The 25106-nt window shown below is 43.0% G+C and overlaps 1 protein-coding gene across 2 annotated transcripts; it reads right to left on the bottom strand.

Annotated features, from left to right (window-relative positions):
- Window positions 1-10331: 10331 nt before the first annotated feature.
- Window positions 10332-23003, bottom strand: LOC311149294 (elongation factor 2b-like). 2 transcript variants are annotated; one of them, XM_084186422.1, is made up of 13 exons: window positions 22610-23003; window positions 16164-16378; window positions 15877-16058; window positions 15409-15620; window positions 15016-15194; window positions 14775-14880; window positions 14228-14480; window positions 13933-14128; window positions 13372-13738; window positions 12884-13237; window positions 12524-12706; window positions 12122-12254; window positions 10332-11962 (listed from the first exon to the last, which is right to left on the bottom strand). In XM_084186422.1, the coding sequence occupies exons 1-13, from the start codon at window positions 22610-22612 to the stop codon at window positions 11769-11771; spliced, it is 2577 nt and encodes an 858-aa protein (XP_084042548.1). In that variant the 5' UTR covers window positions 22613-23003; the 3' UTR covers window positions 10332-11768. The 2 variants fall into 2 exon arrangements, with proteins under 2 accessions (XP_084042548.1, XP_084042549.1); XM_084186423.1 differs by lacking the exons at window positions 15877-16058; window positions 16164-16378; window positions 22610-23003 and adding an exon at window positions 15718-15766.
- Window positions 23004-25106: the final 2103 nt, after the last annotated feature.

The following is a 25106-nucleotide window of genomic DNA, read 5'->3' as shown; positions in this document are numbered from 1 at the left end:
TTATTTCCCAAACCATACATTTTTCAACAAAACGTGATGCTACAGTCACTAACACTGGTTGTCAAGTGACATTTTAGGCGTTCTCTAGTCGTTAGTGTTATGATGAGTTTCTGGTATCAAGAAGTTCAGGATGCAAGAATATACTTAAACAATTATATGGAGAGTTGATGCAAAGTATTTATTTGATTACGGTACCAGGATCGTTTAACAAACGGCACGTGCTTTGCCTCTTGTCATCCGAACTCTGGACAAAGGAAATCTCTCAGTTTATATACTTAATGTTACACGTTTCTTCAACAACATCTGGTAACCATCAGTGGGCACTCCCCACTCTGATGGTACCTGCTTGTACCCAAGTCAGTATATTCTATATATCAATCATTCTAAGATAAACCCCAGTAAGCTCCCTCGACATACTGGAATCCTTGGCATTCAGACTCTGTGGCACCAAGAGTTACCTATCTAACAGATGTAACTTTGTTCCCACAACACTATGACAATACGTTATAACAGTTAGTTATATTCATATTGACTGCAATGTAAAGCAAAACTACCCAAGCGCTGGTTGATCGTTCCAGAACCTTGGTTTCTAGGGACGCTGTCCATGGTTCTAAAAACAGAGCATGTCTATGCATAGGACAATTGAACTCCAGATCAAAATATTGGATAGGATTATTCAGTAATCCTCTAGGGGTGGCGGGGCTCAAGGCTTCGGACTCAGAGGATTTTTAGGTCCTGCTGTGTTATAGCTGGGTGGTGGCTGGTTCTGTCCCTGCCGTCCCTTCTCAGCTGAATTATGATACCAGCCAAGACATTGTTTGATTTCAGGAACTCAGTATCTCTCATCAGGCACCAAGACCAGCTCAGTGGAGGCTCATTTAAGTGGCGGTTTAGGCCTGCCCGCAGTCCAGCGACGCTGCTGATTCCATATCGGTCTCCTTTAGCAGTCCTTGTGGTGGCATAGAAGAATATTACCCATCTCCTGTTTTGAAACAGTTGCCAGATCGATGTACAGTGGGGAGAACAAGTATTTGATACACTGCCGATTTTGCAGGTTTTCCTACTTACAAAGCATGTAAAGGTCTGTAATTTTTATCATATGTACACTTCAACTGTGAGAGACGGAATCTAAAACAAAAATCCAGAAAATCACATTGTATGATTTTTAAGTAATTAATTTGCATTTTATTGCATGACATAAGTATTTGATACATCAGAAAAGCAGAACTTAATATTTGGTACAGAAACCTTTGTTTGCAATTATAGAGATCATACGTTTCCTGTAGGTCTTGACCAGGTTTGCACACACTGCAGCAGGGATTTTGGCCCACTCCTCCATACAGACCTTCTCCAGATTCTTCAGGTTTCGGGGCTGTCGCTGGGCAATACGGACTTTCAGCTCCCTCCAAAGATTTTCTATTGGGTTCAGGTCTGGACTGGCTAGGCCACTCCAGGACCTTGAGATGCTTCTTACGGAGCCACTCCTTAGTTGCCCTGGCTGTGTGTTTCGGGTCGTTGTCATGCTGGAAGACCCAGCCACGACCCATCTTCAATGCTCTTACTGAGGGAAGGAGGTTGTTGGCCAAGATCTCGCGATACATGGCCCCATCCATCCTCCCCTCAATACGGTGCAGTCGTCCTGTCCCCTTTGCAGAAAAGCATCCCCAAAGAATGATGTTTCCACCTCCATGCTTCATGGTTGGGATGGTGTTCTTGGGGTTGTACTCATCCTTCTTCTTCCTCCAAACACGGCGAGTGGAGTTTAGACCAAAAAGCTCTATTTTTGTCTCATCAGACCACATGACCTTCTCCCATTCCCCCTCTGGATCATCCAGATGGTCATTGGCAAACTTCAGATGGGCCTGGACATGCGCTGGCTTGAGCAGGGGGACCTTGCGTGCGCTGCAGGATTTTAATCCATGACGGCGTAGTGTGTTACTAATGGTTTTCTTTGAGACTGTGGTCCCAGCTCTCTTCAGGTCATTGACCAGGTACTGCCGTGTAGTTCTGGGCTGATCCCTCACCTTCCTCATGATCATTGATGCCCCACGAGGTGAGATCATGCATGGAGCCCCAGACCGAGGGTGATTGACCGTCATCTTGAACTTCTTCCATTTTCTAATAATTGCGCCAACAGTTGTTGCCTTCTCACCAAGCTGCTTGCCTATTGTCCTGTAGCCCATCCCAGCCTTGTGCAGGTCTACAATTTTATCCCTGATGTCCTTACACAGCTCTCTGGTCTTGGCCATTGTGGAGAGGTTGGAGTCTGTTTGATTGAGTGTGTGGACAGGTGTCTTTTATATAGGTAACGAGTTCAAACAGGTGCAGTTAATACAGGTAGTGGAGGGCTTCTTAAAGAAAAACGAACAGGTCTGTGAGAGCCGGAATTCTTACTGGTTGGTAGGTGATCAAATACTTATATCATGCAAATTAATTACTTAAAAATCATACAATGTGATTTTCTGGATCTTTGTTTTAGATTCCGTCTCTCACAGTTAAAGTGAACCTATGATAAAAATTACAGACCTCTACATGCTTTGTAAGTAGGAAAACCTGCAAAATCAGCAGTGTATCAAATACTTGTTCTCCCCACTGTATATCCCCTTTTCTGACAGGCATTTTTCAAAACGGCCCGCCCGGCGAAGGAAAGGCGCCCTGTGGGAAAAATTCTATGAGAAACAGTGACACACTCAATGACCTAAAATTATCAATCCCATATTGGTCTTTCACAGTCACGCCAACCCAAACTGTACTGTGCAGTAGGCTAACAGTATGCCTACTATTGAAACAGATAAACTGAGTCAAAAATTCACAGGTTTTTTCAGGTTTTCGTTCTCAAAGTCACATTTTTTAACAGAAAAACAACAAAATGGTATGTTCTAAGTCCATAACCATGCTTAAACCACATCAGGAGACCACTTTTGAGGTCTGGGAAAAATCTAAGACATTTTCATTTTTGAGAGTAGTTACCTTTTAATTCAAGTGTGCAGGCCTGTTTGATTAGTGGTATTTCTGTAGCACATGAGATGGAGTTTGCAAAAGAAATGACAACTGGATTGACGCAAATAATCATCATGATATCATTCTGAGAGGTAGGCATGGGCTACATTGTAGCTAGTAAACATTTAATAGAGAAGGTTTTTGGGAAAGCCTTTCCATCTACCAGAAGACAGTTAGGCCTATCATTAGCATCCCTATATTTTTCCTGTTCCTTAATTGTTTGAAACCTGGACGTTTTACTTAATATTATGAGGCATGTCTTACCTTGCTTCAAAGTAGCCTATAGCCAAAATCCCACCATAAAATAATTTTTTTTAAAGACTGTTCTATTGGTTTTCTTTCAACTTCCTTTCACTGTCTAGCAGGCAGAGGCATTATCCGAATCACATTACACAAAAAATTAGGGGTTCAACAAGGGTTATTTTAAGATCCTCAAAGTTCTTTGAAGAACCTTTTGGGGGCCATTTTCAGTGCCAAGAACCCAAAGGTTCTTCCAAGAACCCCATAGGAGGTGGGGTTCATCGAGGAACCTCCTTAGTTGGTGGGGGTTGTTGCAGGAACCTGCCCAACTGAAACATTTGGATTTGAAAGGACAGCAGGTGCAGGTACTTAACTGAAAAATGTTAGATTTCCTCAATTTAAGGTAAGGATTGTCCCATGTATGATCTAAATTGATATTGTTTTATGATGATACCATCTAACTTTTTATATTTGTGCAAATCTTTCTAAAACAGAAAATTGACACAATTCAATGGATATCAATCAACAAAGAGGTAAGAATATGTAGGCTATAAGAATATGTTTAAGGCTAGCTGTATTGGATGCAGATGACTGAACTGCTCACTTGTGTGTCTGTGTCTGCAGGTATACAGTGGGGAAAAAAAGTATTTAGTCAGCCACCAATTGTGCAAGTTCTCCCACTTTAAAAGATGAGAGAGGCCTGTAATTTTCATCATAAGTACACGTCAACTATGACAGACAAATTGAGAAAGAAAAATCCAGAAAATCACATTGTAGGATTTTTAATGAATTTATTTGCAAATTATGGTGGAAAATAAGTATTTGGTCACCTACAAACAAGCAAGATTTCTGGCTCTCACAGACCTGTAACTTCTTCTTTAAGAGGCTCCTCTGTCCTCCACTCGTTACCTGTATTAATGGCACCTGTTTGAACTTGTTATCAGTATAAAAGACACCTGTCCACAACCACAAACAGTCACACTCCAAACTCCACTATGGCCAAGACCAAAGAGCTGTCAAAGGACACCAGAAACAAAATTGTAGACCTGCACCAGGCTGGGAAGACTGAATCTGCAATAGGTAAGCAGCTTGGTTTGAAGAAATCAACTGTGGGAGCAATTATTAGGAAATGGAAGACATACAAGACCACTGATAATCTCCCTCGATCTGGGGCTCCACGCAAGATCTCACCCTGTGGGGTCAAAATGATCACAAGAACGGTGAGCAAAAATCCCAGAACCACACGGGGGGACCTAGTGAATGACCTGCAGAGAGCTGGGACCAAAGTAACTAAGCCTACCATCAGTAACACACTACGCCGCCAGGGACTCAAATCCTGCAGTGCAAGACGTGTCCCCCTGCTTAAGCCAGTACATGTCCAGGCCCGTCTGAAGTTTGCTAGAGTGCATTTGGATGATCCAGAAGAGGATTGGGAGAATGTCATATGGTCAGATGAAACCAAAATAGAACTTTTTGGTAAAAACTCAACTCGTTGTGTTTGGAGGACAAAGAATGCTGAGTTGCATCCAAAGAACACCATACCTACTGTGAAGCATGCATTGGGGCTGTTTTTCTGCAAAGGGACCAGGACGACTGATCCGTGTAAAGGAAAGAATGAATGGGGCCATGTATCGTGAGATTTTGAGTGAAAACCTCCTTCCATCAGCAAGGGCATTGAAGATGAAACGTGGCTGGGTCTTTCAGCATGACAATGATCCCAAACACACCGCCCGGGAAACGAAGGAGTGGCTTCGTAAGAAGCATTTCAAGGTCCTGGAGTGGCCTAGCCAGTCTCAGTCTCCAGATCTCAACCCCATAGAAAATCTTTGGAGGGAGTTGAAAGTCCGTGTTGCCCAGCGACAGCCCCAAAACATCACTGCTCTAGAGAAGATCTGCATGGAGGAATGGGCCAAAATACCAGCAACAGTGTGTGAAAACCTTGTGAAGACTTACAGAAAACGTTTGACCTGTGTCATTGCCAACAAAGGGTATATAACAAAGTATTGAGAAACTTTTGTTATTGACCAAATACTTATTTTCCACCATAATTTGCAAATAAATTCATTAAAAATCCTACAATGTGATTTTCTGGATTTTTTTTCTCATTTTTGTCTGTCATAGTTGACGTGTACCTATGATGAAAATTACAGGCCTCTCTCATCTTTTTAAGTGGGAGAACTTGCACAATTGGTGGCTGACTAAATACTTTTTTTTCCCCACTGTACAGACGAGGAGGCATTCAAAGGTATGTCAATTGGTATTGGTATGTTGATCACATTTATCATCCTCCTCCCTTACCTCTTCAATGAATATCCCATGGGCCTCTACATTATGGACAAGGTATGTGTATGAAAACCATTATCAAAACCGTTTTTTTCATTCACATTCACCACAAAAAAAAAAGATATTAATTATGTAATGTGCATGTTTTGTTAATCATCTGTAAAATTACAATTTTGGGGATTCACAGACTTCACCCACCCTACACCTCTGATTAATATAACAGGAAACCTGTTCAATCACCATGCACTGCAAAATCATTCTGGCTATGGATACAGTGAACATCAACACATTAACATCAACACACCAGAGGATATACCCATTGGACTTGGGGCTCTGCTGGGAGTTTACCTCATATTTTGATTTTTTTTTATTCTGCTTTGTCACAAAAATCATAATAACTCTGAGAACTAAAATATGGTGTTACTGTTATTATTGTTATGCGTAATTAATAATAATAATGGGGGAGGGGTGGGGTGGGGGCAGTTTAAAAATTCACCCCAAAAGGTTCTTCAAGCATCCATTAAAAGGGGTTATTTGAAGAACCTATAGGGGTTTCCCAACAGTTTCAATTTGAAGAACCCCTAAAAGGATACTCCAGGAACCTTTTATTTTTAGAGTGTAGCAACCCTTGATAGTTGTTGCATTTTAAATCCCCCCTCTATTATTCTAACGGATATTTCCATCGCTGTCCATGAAACCGCTTGCATGTGCGGTGCGCACTTTAACACGGTGACGTTTTCCCGCAAATTGCATTTCGGAACATTCACTTGTAGTCATACTGCTGTGTGTATACATTGCTGCGCATAAAATGTGAAGAAAAAATAGTTTATCAACATTTTAAGCTAAATATTCCGATCTGTTCCATCAGCCCTATTTATTGATACGGTGCATACCTGCATATACCCTCCACTACACCAATGTCAAACCTTAACGCTAGGATTAGGTTACTGGCCCACTTGTTCTTTTTATTTCATTTCTTTCATATCCTCCTCCTCTTTTTGTTGGCACAATCTTCAAACGTTAGTGGATAAAACAAATCAAAAGTGACGAGTTACAGGTGCTAAGGATAGTAGCTAGTTGAAAAAGTAGTAGTGGTAGTGCATTTCTAGGTAACGATGTAAAGGATGCCACTTTATCGTGGCCATGTGTATGTTGTCTCATATTTCATGGGAAGGAAAGGCTCTAACAGTGGGAATTCCAAACCACCCGTTCTATAAAATACAATATTACAAATAAAATACTTGAAATGATCCATTTATTTTTGTATTGCACTAGAGCGCAAAAAAAAGAAATCGATATTCCCAATGTCTTTGCAGGGGGACTCTTATTTTGAGAAAAACAAACTGAGCGATCATGCTGCCAGCATAATATCCTGCTGCTAGAAGAACGGTAATTAGATATCGCCATAGGCTACTTTGGGCCATTTGGTAGGGTTGTCTCCAATGTTCCCTCTAAACTGCGCTCGTGACTGCGGCGCAGAAGAAATGTCATGACGCGCAGGAGACGCAAGAGATTGAACTTCACTGAGTTTGCACTGTATAGATCAAGGTTATTTTCTGTGATCGAATCAACATTATATCAGCCCCTTTTCAATGCCACAAACCAAAACAAATCTAACTTTGCAAGATTGAGTCTGTGATTTTGTTATAGGCAGAGCCAGAGCGTAACGGAGGATAATTCTATTGGCGGGGGTAGACCACGAGCGGCTTTCAATCACCCCGCGAGTGAATGCGCTTTTCAGATCAGTTCAGATCAGAGCATAGAGCCGTGCGTGTGCGCATTTGTTGATATTCTTTGCTAGCTAGCGAGTTATTAGCCCAGTTATAGATACGTATAGGTCAGCAATGGGGAGTTACTGCTTCCTACAAGAGCACAAAGCCAGTCCAGGTAAAAATAGTATGTCTTATTAAAGGGGCAGTGTTGTATTTTGAGACAGACTTGAATATGCAAAAATGACAATAGGCAGAGGGGTAGCCTACATCGTCTAATTCTCTGTATGGTAATAATGTTTTATAAAGTGGTTTCTTGCATCATACACTCTAAAAAGAAAAGGTTCCTGGAGTATCATTTATGCTTAGAACACACCGACTGTGTCATTGGGTTTTGGTAGACCAGAAGTACATTCATTTCCAATGGAACGCTGCGTTTGCCTTGCAGCATTGTATTGCAGTGGGGCAGTTGCAGTGCGTTCTGTGTGGAGCATACGTTGGATTGATCTAACATATGCGTCAAACTGTATGCGAAAACGGGTTGACAGAAATGGTAGCAGAAGGTGAATGTTGAACTTTTGTTGCACACATATCTAGATGATGCTGCATACTATTTTGCGTAATGATGCGGTGTGTTCAAAGCGTTAGGGGTTCTTCAAATTGAAACTGTGAGGGAACCCCTATAGGTTCTTCAAATAACCTATTTTAATGGATCCTCGAAGAACCTTCTGAAGAGCCTTTTGGGGTTAATTTTTGAACTACCCCCCTTATTATTATATTATTAACATAACAGTAACACAATATTTTAGTTGTCAGTGTTATTATGATTTTAGTGGCAAAGCAGAATAAATAAATAAATAATAATAAAATATTAGGTAAACTCCCAGCAGAGCCCCAAGTCCAATAGGTATATCCTCTGGCGTGTTGATGTTAATGTGTTGATGTTCTCTGTATCCATAGCCAGAATGATTTTGCAGTGCATGGTTATCAAACAGGTTTCCTGTTATATTCATCAGAGGTGTAGGGAGGGTGGTCTGTGAATCCCCAAAATAATAATTATACAGATGATTAACAAAACATGCACACAACAGAATTCATACATTGGTTTTTGTGGTGAATGTGAATGAAAAAAACTGTTTTGATAATGGTTTTCATACACATACCTTGTCCATAATGTAGAGGCCTATGGGATATTCATTGAAGAGGTAAGGGAGGAGGATGATAAATGTGATCAACATACCAATAGACATACCTTTGTATGCCTCCTCGTCTGTATACCTGCAGACACAGACACACAAGTGAGCAGTTCAGTCATCTGCACACAATACAGCTAGCCTTCAACATATTCTTACAGCATACATATTCTTACCTCTTTGTTGATTGATATCCATTGAATTGTGTCCATTTTCTGTTTTAGAAAGATTTGCACAAATATGAAAAGATATATGGTACCATCATAAAACAATATCAATTTAGATCATACAAGGGACAAACCTTACCTTAAATTGAGGAGATCTTTAAATTTTTCAGTTAAGTGCCTGCACCTGCTGTCCTTTCAAATCCAAATGTTTCAGTTGGGCAGTTAGGTTCCTGCAAGAACCCCCACCAACTAAGGAGGTTCCTTGATGAACCCCACCTCCTATGGGGTTCTTGGAAGAACCTTTTGGGGGCCATTTTCAGTGCCAAGAACCCTAAGGTTCTTCGAAGAACTTTGAGGATCTTAGAATAACTCTTGTTGAACCCCTAATTTTTTGAGTGTACAACACAATACAATGCCATTTACAGTCACCTATTTGGCCCATGGTGTTACAGACCAAGTCAAAAATCATTCATGTCAAGCCCTTCATAATGTAAAAACGTTTAAGTCTCATGCAATGTAGGCCTGCATTGAACACCACATACAGGCTACTGTAGGCTAGATCATAGAAATCAAATGCTATTTCCATATGAAAATGTTATGGGATTTGGTGGTAGGCCTCCATTATGCTCAAATAGCCACAATAGCCTATTGGCTACTGTCTAAAACTGTAAGGGTACAACCTCAGTGTTCACTGTAAATGCGAGCCAGCAGTTGCGCAAAATTCTCACAATGTTAAAGTTTCCACTCACAATAACTAAAGTTTGCTCAGTGCCCCAAAAGATTAGAGGGAACATTGGTTGTCTCCCCAGCTGGTCTCCGGCAAAGTTGAAAGGACATATAGGCAAGACAAGAATCTTGAATCAGCTTTTCTACATACCTAGACCGTTCAATGGCAGGCAAAGACTGGAAGTACACTGAACAAAAATATAAATGCAACATGTAATGTGTTGGTCCCATATTTCATGAGCTGAAATAAAAGATCCCAGAAATTTTCCGTACGCACAAAACCCCTCTCTCTCAAATGTTGTGCATAAATGTGTTTACATCCCTGTTAAGTGAGCATTTCTCCTTTACCAAGACAATTCATTCACCTGACAGGTGTGGCATATCAAGAAGCTGATTAAACCGCATTATCATTACACAGATGTCTCAAGTTGTGGGAGCTTGCAATTGCCATGCTGACTGCAGTATTGACCACCAGAGATGATGCCAGAGAATGTACTGTTAATTTATCTACCATAAGCAGCCTCCAACTTCGTTTAAGAGAATTTGGCAGTACATCCAACCAGCCTCACAACTGCAGACCACGTGTAACCATGCCAGCCCAGGACCTTCACATCCAGCCTCTTCACCTGCGGGATCATCTGAGACCAGCCACCCGAACAGCTGATGAAACTGTGCGGTTGCAAAACCGAAGAAGTTCTGCACAAGCTGTCAGAAACAGTCTCAGGGAAGATAATCTGCGTGCTCGTCGTCCTCACCAGGGTCTTGACCAAACTTCCTAAGGCCCATTGTGGTGCCATTCATCCATCGCATCACCTCATGTTTCAGCATGAGTATGCACAGCCCCATGAAGCTGAAAATGTCCCAGTTCTTCCATACTCACCAGACATGTCACCTATTGAGCCTGTTTGGGATGCTCTGGATCAATGTGTTCCAGTTCCTGCCAATATCCAGCAACTTTGCACAGCCATAGAAGGGGAGAGGGACAACATTCCACAATGAAGCCTATGCGAGGATCATTTTTTAAAACCTTTATTTAACTAGGCAAGTCCGTTAAGAACAAATTCTTATTTACAACGACGGCCTACCAAGTGGCACCCTGCAGGGACGGGTGCTGGGATTAAAAATATAGGACAAAACACACATCACGACAAGAGACACCACTACATAAAGAGATCTAAGACAACCTAGCATGGCAGCAACACCACATGACACCAACATGGTACAAACATTATTAGGCAGACAACAGCACGAAGGCAAGAAGATAGACAACAATACATCAGGCAAAGCAGCCACAACTGTCAGTAAGTGTCCATGATTGAGTCTTTGAATGAGATGTCACGCTGCATGAGGCAAATGGTCACACCCAGATACTGACAGGTTTTCTGATCCATGCTCCTACCTTTAAGGTATCTGTGACCAACAGATGCATATCGGTATACCCAGTCATGTGAAAACCATAGATTAGGGGACTAATGAATTTATTTCAATTGACCGATTTCGTTATATAAACTATAATAATAAGCCATTTAGCAGACGCTTTTATCCAAAGCGACTTAGTCATGTGTGCATACATTTTTACGTATGGGTGGTCCCGGGGATCGAACCCACTACCCTGGCGTTACAAGCGCCACTCAGTATAATCTTTGAAATTGTATGTTGCTTTTATTTTTTTGTTCAGTGTAGTATACCAAACATTTAGGAACACCTTCCTAATTTTGAGTTGCGCACCCCCCTTCAGAACAGCCTCAATTCGTCAGGGAATGACTCTACAAGGTGTCGAAAGCGTTCTACAGGGATGCTGGCCCATGTGGACTAATGCTTCCCACAGTTGTGTCAAGTTGGCTGATGTCCTTTAGGTGATGGACCATTGTTGATACACACAGGAAACTTGTGGGAAAACCCAGCAGCACTGCAATTCTTGACACAAACCGGTGCGCCTGGCACCTACCATACCTTGTTCAAAGGCACTTAAATCTTATGTCTTGCCCATTCACCCTCTGAATGGCACACACACAATGTCTCAAGGCTTAAATCCTTCTTTAACCAGTCTCCTCCCCATTAATCTACACCGATTGAAGTGGATTACTAAGTGACATCAATAAGGGATCATAGCTTTCACCTTGTCAGTCTGTCATGGAAAAAGCAGATGTCCTTAATGTTTTGTATACTCAGTGTATGAAATGTAAATATATTGATCCACCTGTGTTACCGGTGATCTTAACTGCAGTCAGCACACAAACCTCCGTTCCCACAACCTTCTCCAATGAATGCCGAACCACAGTTTTTATTTTCCATTTTTATTTAATTTATGGTTTACAATTCTTCCTAATTGTTTCTCTTGATAAGGTCTTTACTTTCCTTATGGAAAATGTTTGTGCCCCATGGTGATCTGTACAGTTCTGGTCTCAGTGTTGGGGTGGGTGGGGGGTGGGGTTGGTGAGGGTAGCCTTTTACAATTTGTCCAGGTAGTTATCCAATGCAGGAATTCCCTCCTTGAGCCCCTTGCGTTTACGTGTTTCAGCCACAATCTGGGCGATCTTGGTGGAAGTGTCCTGGGGATCTCCCTGGAGGACCTGCCAGTGGTCAAACACACACTGGGGGAAGGCCTGGCCACCGGTGTTGGAACGCAGGTCTGCTGTGAAACCTGGAGAAGGAACACCGGTGTTAGCATATAACATTTTGTTTTATACATGATACAGAAGGGATTGGCTGTAGACATTTACTACAACTCAGGGAATTGTCTAGCCCTGATAAGTGCATATCAGATAGGGGAAAAGAGGACTGCAGTTGGTGGGTCACTCACCGAAGGACTCGTTGACAGGCAGGTAAGCCTTGACGATGAACATGGGGGTCCCCATGACCTGGGACTCCTCGAACACGTGACCGCGCTTCCTGTTCAGCACACCGTAGATGCCTCCCACCACCTGCTCAGGACACTGCAGGGAGAGGGGGAAACAAGGTTAACGCCATTGAATTAGATGGTTAATGCCAACCTGTATGAGAAAGCTATGCTGTTCAAAGTTGTAGCATTTTTCTAGTCAACTTCCATTAGTTGTGAGCTCATTTCTACAGTCAGGTATCAGATAGTGTTTTATGGATTTAGCCATCACTTGTTCAGTGTGGTGCATGATTTCTCATTATAGATGTAGTCCTTGTTGAAACCAAATGTTCAATGAGACATTTTGAATATCAATTTTAGGCATACCTGAATCTCCACCAGGTAGACAGGCTCCATGAGTCTTGGCTGGGCTGTAAGCTGGCAGGCGTACAGCACTCTGCGGGCTGTGGGAATGATTTGACCACCACCACGGTGGATAGCGTCTGTGTGGAGGGTCACATCGTGGACGTCAAAGCGGACAGCACGCATGTTCTCCTCGCACAGGGCACCCTGGAAACAAATCAGTAATGTTTCAGGTACTTCGGTTTGCTTGACAAATCAACATTCTCAGAAAACTGCCCTTGGTGTATTCCCCAACACAGAATTGTGCCTCTTTGAAAGTTGGTATGCCGATTTTAAAGTGACCAACACAGAGTAGGAAAAATTACATCCATGAGTCTTGCTTACCTCTTTGACGGCCCACTGGAAGCCGGCCACCACACTGTCCTTGATCTCGTTCAGGTACTGGACTCCCTTGGTCACGTCCATCAGCAGGTTGGGGCCGGTACCGTCGGGGCCGAAGCACCAGATCTTACGGGCCTCAGACACATCCCACTCGTACTTGTCGGCCAGGAAACGGGCACGGACCTTCAGCTCCTGTCTGGCGCTGACGTCACCCTTCTCGATGTCCTCAGCCAGGCCATCGGGGAAGGGACGAGCTTTCATGTACAGACGGTTGTGTTTGTTGGGGGACTTGGACAGGCACATCTGGTCAGACTCCTCAGACACAGTCTCCCTGTAGGAAACCACCGGGTCGGATTTCTATGTGGGAGAGTGGAGGGGGAGTTTAATTATTAAATACATCAGTAGGATAATACTGCCCGTACCGTAAACACCACTGTAGAAGGGATCATGTGAAACCACTACATGTAAAAAGGCATGAAGGACAAGGGGACCTTCAGTGGAATGCAGGCATGGTCCTCCTCCAGATCCTTGAGGCAGATCTCCAGATGCAGCTCTCCGGCTCCAGCGATGATGTGCTCTCCAGACTCCTCGATGATACACTGCACCATGGGGTCAGACTTGGCCAGACGTTTCAGGCCCTCCACCAGCTTGGGCAGGTCAGCAGGATTCTTGGCCTCCACAGCCACTCTCACCACAGGGCTGACGCTGAACTTCATCACCCTCATGTTGTGGGCCTGCTCAAAGGTAGTGATGGTCCCGGTCTTCACCAGGTACTGATCCACTCCAACCAGACCGACAATGTTCCCGCATGGCACGTCCTCGATGGGCTCAATGTATCGTCCCATCATCAGAATGGTCCTAATGAGGAACAGGGGAGAGTCAGTCAACAGATCAATACTGGGCAAGAGCTTATATAGCATTTACTGTGCTACTCCTGTGCATGCGCTTTGTGCTCACTGCATGTCACAGATTATTTACATGTTCTTCATGGATTGCGAGAGACAAATGACAAAAGTATGGTCACTTGAAGTGTAGCTTTCGAGAGTACCAACCTCTGAATTGGTTTGAGGTAGAGGTCCTCCTTCTTTCCAGGGGTGAAGTTTGGTCCCATAATGCGCACCTTCTGGCCAGAGGACACACAGCCGGAGAAGACGCGGCCAAAGGCGTAGAAGCGACCCTTGTCAGTGGTGGGCACCATCTTGGAGATGTACATCATCAAGGGAGCCTTGGGGTCGCAGTTCTTGATACCTAAGAGGAGACAGTTGGGTTAACATAGACCCGTATATGGTACTATCCATGTTTCCAGATGAGTGCAGATGAAGGAAAGGAGAGGCCGTAAAGTCTTACCCATGGCAGCTTCATCGTCACCAGGTCCTTCATAGAGTAGCTCACAACGGTACTTCTGGGCAGTGACTGGGGAGGGCAGGTGGATGGTGATCATCTGAAGCAGGGCCTCTCCGGCTGGCAGCCAGCGACGCATCACAGCCTTCAGCAGGGGCTTGCCCTCCTTCTCCTTGTCCTCATTGTCCAGCTTGATGTCCAGCTTCTCAATCAACTTGGCCGTCTCCTCCTTCTTGAAGTTCATGATGGCATCGAACACCTATCGCAGAAACAGCAGTTCAACTTAAAAACGGGTGGACCATACAATAAAATACAGATGATCATATGGGGAGAGGTAACTATAGAATTGCCTTTGCCATGCGTCAGACTGAAGTTTATCATCACTGGACAATCAGGTCAAAGTGAAGAATGTTTAAGTCATCACTCATAGGCATAAAGCACTAAAAGGCACAATAACAAATGCCCTTTCCTGGTCAGACCTTATGGGTACATGGATGGCATCCCTTTCACCTGACCAAACTCAAAACATTGTAAAAGTCATGTCCCCACTCACCTTGAAGATGGGGTCCAGGACGAGCTGAGAGAAGGTACGGGGGAGCTTCTTTCCATCAGGTCCGGTTGCAGACTTGCTGAACTTGCCAGTGGCTGGGTCGAAAAATCTGATGGGGATAAAATATCACAATGTAACTACATTGCAAACTGACAAGGCTTGACATGTACCAGGCAATCTGTCAGTAGCTAGTTCTGGAAAATGTGGCAGACGATTACAAGGTTGACAGTAACTGGTCCCTCACCTTTCACCCCACAGCTTCTTCATCATGTCCTCCACCTTCTTGCAGCGCTCTGCTGGTCCTAGTTGTGCATCACCCTTGGCAGCAAACTTCATCACGTACATCTCAGCAAACTGCTTCAGGGTGAAGGCCCATCCGTGGAGTCCCGACCCAAAGCCAACAGTTCCAATGACTGGGTCAATCTGTAAGAGACAATAGTCTTACAGCACTTGTGGTGACTACTAGGGCAGGGTTGATACCAAGCAACTAGTATAATATTTCCAGAGAAACGCTTTCAATATTAATGTAAACAGCAGTTTTGCCATTAGGCGCAAAACAGATCTGGAACAATGCCACAATTTCACAGGTGTCAACAATTTCTGACAATGCATTGTACAGCCAACAGAAGTTGCTTACCATGATGGCGCCCATGGGACCGCCCTCATCCTCTCCGTAAGTGGCAATGATGACGTTGACGTTCTCCACGATGCGCTGGAAGGTCTGGAACAGATCCTCTGGTTCCAGCTGCAGCTCCAGCAGGGCACGGTCCATCTTGTTCATCATCAGTACGGGCTTGATACGCTCAGCAATGGCCTGCCTGAGCACGGTCTCTGTCTGCACACACACACCTGGGCAGGGAGGGACAGGAGCAGATCGTGAGCTAGGAAAATGTTGAGAAGAAATGGATTGGTTTGTTGACTGACTCCTACTCCTTTTATAATATACCTCGTAATCATGGAACCTAGCATCAATATGACATCCTGTATGACAGATGCTGAAAATAAAGAAATACTTGTTCACAAAAAGTATAGAACATGCCATCATTTTTTACAGTAATGAAAGCATGATCGTGTCAGACATAACTAGGGTGCAAGTCGTCCTTACCTGACACACAGTCCACAACAACCAAGGCTCCGTCAGTGACACGGAGAGCGGCTGTGACCTCAGAGGAGAAGTCAACGTGGCCTGGAGAGTCAATCAGGTTGATGAGAAACCCAACGCCATCTTTGCACTGCTTGATGAATGCCATGTCGTTCTCCGAGAGCTCGTAGTACATGGAGATGGCGCTGCAGGGAAAGAAATTGTGTTAGTCCACTCAGAGGCCACCCGAAACCTCTCCTACTTCTGCCCAGTCAGAAATGTTAATGCGACAATGGCCAGGGGACACTCACGTTGACTTGATGGTAATGCAGCGCTCCTGCTCGTCCTTTCGTGTGTCGGTAAAGCGGGTCTCTCCGGCGCGGGATCCTGCGATGATACCAGCCTTCGACACCAGTGAGTCTGTCAGGGTGGACTTACCATGGTCGACATGCGCAATCACAGACATGTTACGGATGTTGGACTTCTTGTCCATGATGGCACGGATTTGGTCTACGGTAAAGTTCACCTGCGGAGGAGGGTGAATTATTAGTATAGAGTAGAGCTGGGATGACAAACTGAAAATTAGACGCCGACCATACCGATCACTTACTGCAGGAATTTTGCTAACATCGTTCATTACGATAAGTAGCCTACACTAGGGAAATGTGAAGATTGAAATGAAATAAGTTTGCTAATATGGGTGATTGTTAATGGGACAATTGATGGCTACAACCTAGGGTTGGGCGAAATATAGAATCTATTCAAATGTACGATGCTCCAAATGCCTGTATCGCAAGAGTCAAGTATATATATATTTATTTTTTTTGTCTCGTCCCTTTTGCTCCTTCCCCTAACAGCAACAATGACGAAAGAGCATATTTTTCCTTTAACAACAAGCAGTTTCAACTCGCTATTTGCATTTGAGGTTTGGTCCAACATAAAATCGGTCACATGGACACCGAAACATTATTTTACTGTAATAGCCTTTGTAACAATACCCTTTTTATGTATCAACTCCAGAAAAATGTAGAACAGAGCAGACCCTACTAAAACAGGAGTATCAATGGACATGTTTGTGGAATATTTATGCTCAGTTTCTTCTGCGCGCGGCATTACAGTAGAGTAGTGGGCACTGTGTTGTGAAAAGTCTTATGAAATGCAATGTCACGTAATATTTAAATTCTATATAACTGCCTTAACCCACTAAGGTCGATGTCCACGCCCCCGCGGAATGTAATTAGCATAATGAAGAATCCCCATAAAAATGTCAGTTTAAGCTACAGATAGATTTTTTCTCCATTGGATGTGTCTCAACCAACCGCATCCACCTACGTAACACTTCCGCATATGCCGTGAAAGGTGACGGAGCTAGAGCAGTGTTTGTCAGACCATGAGCTATCCCCAAAATCGGTCTTCAAATAAAATCGACTAGCGTCCGAACGGTTTGGCCTAGAAATCTATTATGACCCCTCTATGTAAATATGACTCTCGAATACGATGGTGTTCTCCGTTTTGCTCTACGACCCCCACAAGCATCTTGGGACACATATGAAGTCGGTACAGCCGATCTGTCAACTTATGTCTGTAGCGTCCAAACCGTTTGGGCTACACACTAACATGACCCCTCTGTGTAAAGGTGAGAAGCTCACGAACACGTCGGTTGTTTTGCTCTAGGGCGCCCACAGGCCTCGCAAGACTAGTCTGAAGGTTCCCCGGTACCAGTTGAAAATAATTGAAGGAAGTACACTACCAGTCAAAAGTTTGGACACACATTCAAGGGTGTTTATTTTTTTTACATTGTAGAATAATAATGAAGACATCAAAACTATGAAATAACACATATGGAATCATGCAGTAACCAAAAAATATATTCTTCAAATAGCCACCCTTAGCCTTGATGACAGTTTTGTACACTCTTGGCATTCTCTCAACCAGCTTCATGAGGTAGTCACCTGGAATGCATTTCAATTAACAGGTGTGCCTTCTTAAAAGTTAATTTGTGGAATGTATTTCCTTCTTAATGCGTTTGAGCCAATCAGTTGTGTTGTGACAATGTAGGGGGGGGGGGTATACAGAAGATAGCCCTATTTGGTAAATGGCAAGAACAGCTCAAATAAGCAGAGAGAAACGACAGTCCATCATTAGTCGCAAAAACTATCAAGCGCTATGATGAAACTGGCTCTCATGAGGACCGCCACAGGAATGGAAGACCCAGAGTTACCACTGCTGCAGAGGATAAGTTCATTAGAGTTACCAGCCTCAGAAATTGCAGCCCAACATCAACTGTTCAGAGGGGACTTTGTGAAATCAGGCTTTCATAGTCGAATTGCTGCAAAGAAACCGCTACTAAAGGACACCAATAATAATAAGAGACCTGCTTGGGCCAAGAAACACGAGCAATGGACATTAGACCGGTGGAAATGTGTCCTTTGGTCTGGAGTCCAAATTGGAGATTTTTGGTTCCAACCGCCGTGTCTTTGTGAGACGCGGTGTGGGTGAACGGATTATCTCTGCATGTGTAGTTCCCACCATAAAGCACGGAGGAGGTGGTGTTATGGTGTGGGGGTGCTTTGCTGGTAACATTGTCTGTGATTTATTTATAATTCAAGGCACACGTAACCAGCATGGCTACTACAGCATTCTGCAGCGATATGCCATCCCATCTGATTTGGGCTTAGTGGGACTAGCATTTGTTTTTCAACAGGACAATGACCCAACACACCTCCAGGTTGTGTAAGGGCTATTTTACCAAGAAGGAGAGTGATGGAGTGCTGCATCAGATGACCTGGCCTCCATAATCCCGACCTCAACCCAATTCAGGTGGTTTGGGATGAGTCAGACGGCAGAGTGAAGGAAACGCAGGCAACAAGTGCTCAGCATATGTGGGAACTCCTTCAAGACTGTTGGAAAAGCATTACAGGTGAAGCTGGTTGAGAGAATGCCAAGAGTGTGCAAAGCTGTCATCAAGGCAAAGGGTGGCTATTTGAAGAAGCTCAAATATATTTTGATTTGTTTAACACTTTGTTGGTTACTACATTATTCCATGTGTTATTTCATAGTTTTGATGTCTTCACTAGTATTCTACAATGTAGAAAATAGTAAAAAATTAAGAAAAACCCTTGAATGAGTAGGTGTGTCAACTTTTGACTGGTACTGTATATATGGAGTGTGTTTAGTGACAAAAAGGGGTTAAATATCTCTCTCATATATAGGATAGACACCTCAGAACAAACCTCTGGTTCTTTTATGTAGAACCAGAGGTTTGTTCTGAGGTGTTCTTTTATGTAGTTAATATGTTATTCATTTATATAGGCTAATAGCAATGAGGCCAAAAATATTTCTTTACATTTGATAATTCAATCAAAACAATTCCATATAGCTTAGGAGAAGGACAGGTGGGTGTATTCATAACAGTTCAACTGTTATACTTTGTTAGCAAGCAAATAGATCCAAGCTGGCTAGATTAAATATGAAGAATAGGCGTTACTCACTAGCAGGTGGGCTTGTGCTTGAGAGTGTTTATGAGACCAGTGTTAATTTTCTATATTGCCTGCTACCAGAAGTTGATCATTATTAGTGGATGTGCATGCATCCTGTTTCCATTGATCATCATTGAGATGTTTCTACAACTTGATTGGAGTCCACCTTGGGTAAATTCAATTGGTTGGACATAATTTGCCCGTAGAGCTCCGAGACAGGATTGTGTCCAGGCACAGATCTGAGGAACGGTACCAAACAAATTCTGCATTATTGAAGGTCCCCAAGAACAGTGGCCTCCATCATTCTTAATTGGAAGAAGTTTGGAACCACAAAGACTCCTAGAGCTGGCCAAACTGAGCAATCGTGGGAGAAGGGCCTTAGTCAGGGAGGTGAACAAGAACCTGATGGTCACTGACTGAGCTCCAGAGTTCCTCTGTGGAGATCGTAAAACCTTCCAGAAGGCCAACCATCTCTACACCAATCAGGCCTTTATGGTAGAGTGGCCAGACGGAAGCCACTCCTCAGTAAAAGGCACATGACAGCCCGCTTGGAGTTTGCCAAAAGGCACCTAAAGGACTCTCAGACCATGAGACCCAAAAAAATGTCAGCCCTGTTTTTGCTTTGTCATTATGGGGGTAGCGTGTGTTGATTGATGAGGGCGAAAAAAACTTTTTAATCAATTTTAGAATAAGGCTGTAATGTAACAAAATGTGGGAAAAGTGAAGGGGTCTGAATACTTTCCGAATGCATTGTAAGTTTATAAAATATCAATATCCATAAATCAGCCCTACTACAACCACCAAAGTAGTAGTTTAAGGGACAATAAATAAAAACTGGTGCACATGTTAGAAACGTATCATTAGACAGAATTGAGGCAGTTTATTGCAATATGGATTTTTGTCCATATCACCCACTAGTATAGAGGCAGTATCCCTTGTCCTCCCACCTTAATAAAGTTGTCTCAAATATTGAGTAGTATAACCAGCTTTGGCAGTCTCAGCCTTATTACTTATTTACATGGCCACACTGACATCGTCCAGCTCTCCTAGCTTTGGGAATTCACTGTAGTATTTAAGTGACAATGCCCGAGAAGCCGGTGTTTGGAGGATATTTTGGCACAGGTGTTGTTAGGCCTGAGAGTCGAGGGCCGGCAAACCGTGCCAATATATCCTCCAAACACTGGCGCCGAGGGCATTATCACTATTATACAATGGGTTACCTCTGTAGCTCAATTGGTAGAGCATGGCGCTTGTAACGCCAGGGTGGTGGGTTCGATCCCCGGGACCACCCATACGTAAAAATGTATGCACACATGACTGTATGTCGCTTTGGATAAAAGCGTCTGCTAAATGGCATATTATTATTATATTGTTACCAACCTATTTAAATAAAGATTGACATTTTCATAACTGTTATTTTGATGAATTTATTTATACTATTTAATCCTTCCGCAAGATATGGTCCTGACACAAATCTAGGGTTGCTACCCAAACCGGCTGGTCGTTCGTTCTATTGGTTCGGTTTTCAGAGACGCGACTCAGTCGTTCAGTCTTTCTGCTCTGCATCTATGGACGTGACCCAATCGTTAGTTCTAAATGCGCCATTGCCATACTGGCTGGCAACGTTCTTATCCCTTGCTTGCTAGCCAACTATGACTAACTTACAGTCACGTCAAACAGTGCAGTGACATTTATTTGGATATATCTATAACAATGAGCTAATGCGGCGCGATTTCGCCTGGCATAGAAAATGTGCTCTCTTGTCAGGACACTATTGTTCAGAGGAGCTACTCAAGACTGCAAACTAGCTGCACTTCGTTTCACTTTACCTTTTTTCAATTGACATTTCTTTGTATTTATCCATAAAAATGATGCCAGCTGATTCATGATTTTGACTGGCTGGGAAACGCTGCCTGTGTCTTGTCCAGACAAGTTCATTACTATGGGACACCTGGAGATTGAATATGAATATTGAAACAATGTTGCAAATGTCGGAGAAAGACAGCAAGGTTTACAAATTTCAGCTGTTGAAAACTAAATGTTAGTCCAAGAGAAATGTGAGATAATGTCTAGATGCTTTTTATAGTGGAGATGAAGTTTATAAATTGCCTGGCTGGGATGATGAGATTTTAACCAATCAGCATGCAGGATTAGACCCACTTTGTATAAACTCACTATGTAAGGGGGTCTAACAAAAAGGTATGAGAATGGCTGATTCTGCATAGCTATAAACAGTGGAATGCAGTACCATTATGGCAGATGTGACGCACTGAAAGCTGATTCATTGGGGACCGGGCACGCAGACAATCATGAGCATACTCGCTGGTTAGCTGACAGAACTTTATTAGCCAACTTCATGCTTTAATCGTTCAATGCTAGGCAATCAAAAACGGTAAAACTGCAGTAAATTGTGCGTATAGGTTGGCAAGGAGCCCATGATTTAACATTTGGCTAGCCATCACGAAAGTTGGCTCTCGAGTTTGCTACTAAGTCAACTAACGTTAGATATCTACGTAACCGGTGTGCGATCAGACAAAAGTAGGCCTCGACGCTATTGCCAGAAAAATATAAACGTCAGTTTACTAAACCTGGCTGCCATTTAATCCCACCAAGTAGTGGGCAAGCTAGTTATATAGACTAAACAAACAGTTGTTTCTGAATTGTAAACCGAGCAGATTTCAACTCGAGAGCATAGCCCTTAATTATGGTCTAGAGACTATGCTTTCAGACAGCACACACAGCTAGCCATTATGACATGCCGGTATTCTGCACACGCCCGTATTTGAACATTACGTTTGTTTATTAACGTTGCCCAGTTAGCTAGCAAACTTCGGACAAACACTTTGTAAACATAACACAGACAGCGTTAGCGTCACTGGATATGAGACCAAAACTAGAAGTTAACTAACTAGGACAAATCGACGTGGCCAGCAATATTGCAATGCAAGGCATGACAATCGACCGCTAAGGGAACAAGCAGCCACTGACCAGCACTTCAACACTTAGTTTCATACTAGTACCTCATTGGAAGGACATTACCGGCAAAGGTGGCCTCTGACATGGGGCATGACCAAACAGGCTGAAAACGGGCATATTTGGGTGTCTGCTCTGCGGCAAGCGGTCTGTTCACACAATAAAATGGGTGCCATTTTGTTCCAAGCCCACGTACCCACAATCATCTCAGACATGATACACTTTAAAGTTATATTACTGAAGTAGCAGAAAACATGATTACGCTACACTACTATTCCCAAAAAGAAAATAGTTATCCAACTCACCATTTTGACGGATGATTGTGGATTCCCTTCGTGGAAAAGTATTCACGAGATGTTACACTGCCCACCTCACGAGGGCATAGGCAGGGAAGAGAGAGATTACGTCAAAAGGCACGGTTTAATACTGCTCGCGTACTGCGTCAAGACGTAAAGTCTTGACACGCACTCTAAAGAGACATGTGCTTTGCTTCGGCATTTTGTGACAAACAAAAAAAACGTTATCCGGTGAATATGTGTAGCATTCTATACTGGTGGGTCAGGGCCTACAAGCTTAGACTAATAATTCTACGAAATTAGGCTGAATGAACATCAGACAGTCATCGCTAGAGGGTTCCTTACGCGCCACACCCAGGTACAAAAATAGACGTTACTGCACACATCGTTCTTCTTCTTCTGTGGGTTTTATGGCGGACTACATCCAAAAGCTGTATTGCCGCCACCAACTGGACGTTTTGAAACCAAAATAAAAAATATATTCTTAATAGTGATTCTAACAATCCACCCTAATAAAAATAGTACATTGCCATTGCCAATGATTTCAATCTTCCTCGATGTTTTCTCCACCTTGGCAGTGCCATTTATCACCATTGCGAGAAAGGCCACCTTTTTAACCTTTAAAATGTCAGGATCCTCTTGGTGTAAGACAACCCCTGCAGCGAAGGCCTATCCACTACCATGGACTCTTCTGGTGCAACATTCAAACCCATAACCCTTTTCACAGCTTCTGCATATGAAATGATCTGTCCAACCCTGACTTTGGCCACTTCATTCTCCTTTACCCTTGTGGGGCATTCAGAAGACGTGGCTTCATGATTCCCACCGTAATTACAACATGCCACATTTTCTTCACTTTTATAACACATAATATGATATTTTCCACATCTTGTACATATCGGCTTCTCCCTTCTGCAAACACTTTCTACGTGACCAAAAGCTTTACAATGTTCACACTGCATTGTTCTTAGGATAAATGCTCTAACTGTAGTGAATATGCCCTAATCGCACTTCATTAGGTATAGACTCCATTTCAAAAAACAAAAGAACAGATCAACACTTCACTTTTTCCCCATTCACCACTCGATTCATCCGACGTGCTTCAATCACTCCAGGAATATGTCTAATCTCTTCCAAATCAATTTCCCACGAAACGCCAGATATAACCTATTTTTAATCTCTTCCAAATCAACTTCCCACGAAACGCCAGATATAACCCCCCTAAGGGGTGCCCTGTTCCGAAGCGACACACACAACACTTCAAATGGATCAAATCGATTAAGACACAACGCACGTTCCTTCTGATCCGCAGAATCACAAAAAATCGAAACAAGCCCACCTCTCGTGATCCTCACATCCTTCACTTTACCCAACACTCTCTCCACCAGTTTGGATAACTCAAATGGTTTCTTCAAGATTGGTACTATGCTCAGCTGCTCCTTATTAACAAACGTTATTCCTACTAGATACGAAGGGTCATTCTCATCACTGTACCCTACTTTGCTCCGTTTTCCATTATTTTCAACAATACTCCAATTATCCTTGATTCTACCGCCATTGTATTCAGATTCCACTTCATCATCCGCTTCCGCCATTTTTTCACAACACGTGTGTGCTCACTGCGCACATCCTCCCGCGCCCTACCTGACTAGCCTAACCAGCCGTTCGAAGACATAAAACGAATAATAGTGCCATCTGGCGGATGGTTGGGATACGACCTGACCTGACTTGGCAGTCAGAACTTCAGAAAGTGTTGAACTACAGTACTTTAGCAATATATAATTTAGCAGTTCGACAGTATCTTATAGGTGTAGTGGAATCTCAAGTATGTTTATGTTTATCCATGTAAATTATACCCAGAGAAAATGCACTTCTATTTTAGGCTACACGGGCCAGTTCACCCAAAGTAAAAGTAGGACTGCACTTTTCCATTCCTCAAAAATCATCTAAAATAAAATGTTTTCCTAATTTATTTCAATCAATTTGTCCTCAATCCCAAACAAAAAGATTTAGATTTGATTTAGAATCAAATGGTGCATATCTTTCCCATTCCTTTTGCATTGAGGCCAGCATATTAGGGTAGCTCTAATGCATGGATAAAAGGGAAGCAATAGATTAGAGTACACAAATTGAATTTGATGAAATATCGCATGTAAAATGAAAGCTATGGGAAAATGTATTTGCTTTATTTCAAACAACGTATTGTTATTATTGCACTCCCAAAGTCTGCCAGTTGCCACGTCACTTGGTCAAGTCATCCAGCAGGTGGTGCCTCTGTGCCGAGTTCAGACCTCCTTCTTCATCACTAGTGAGATCCAACTGCATATTAACTCTCAACCTGAAGTGCCATAAAACACCGGTGTTACTATCATTATCTAATGATAGTACAGTAAAACATAGAGTTATATAACAGAATGTCCTGTTCCAAAACCAAAAGACCATAGGGTGAAAGGTCATTGTGCCATTGTTAGAGCTGTTTTTAGGAACATTACATAGTTTTAAATAA

Source organism: Coregonus lavaretus, assembly GCF_964263955.1.
Source record: "Coregonus lavaretus genome assembly, chromosome: 21".
NCBI lineage: Eukaryota > Metazoa > Chordata > Actinopteri > Salmoniformes > Salmonidae > Coregonus > Coregonus lavaretus.
The sequence above is the reverse complement of the archived record's forward strand: the minus strand, read 5'-3'. Positions and strand labels throughout refer to the sequence as shown.

Coding starts and splice junctions, on each gene's coding strand:
- LOC311149294 (XM_084186422.1), bottom strand. Junction 14,881..15,015: donor AAGAAGCTGTGGGGTGAAAG/GTGAGGGACCAG, acceptor TATCCCCATCAG/ATTTTTCGACCCAGCCACTG. Junction 13,739..13,932: donor TACCTCAAACCAATTCAGAG/GTTGGTACTCTC, acceptor GTTCCTCATTAG/GACCATTCTGATGATGGGAC.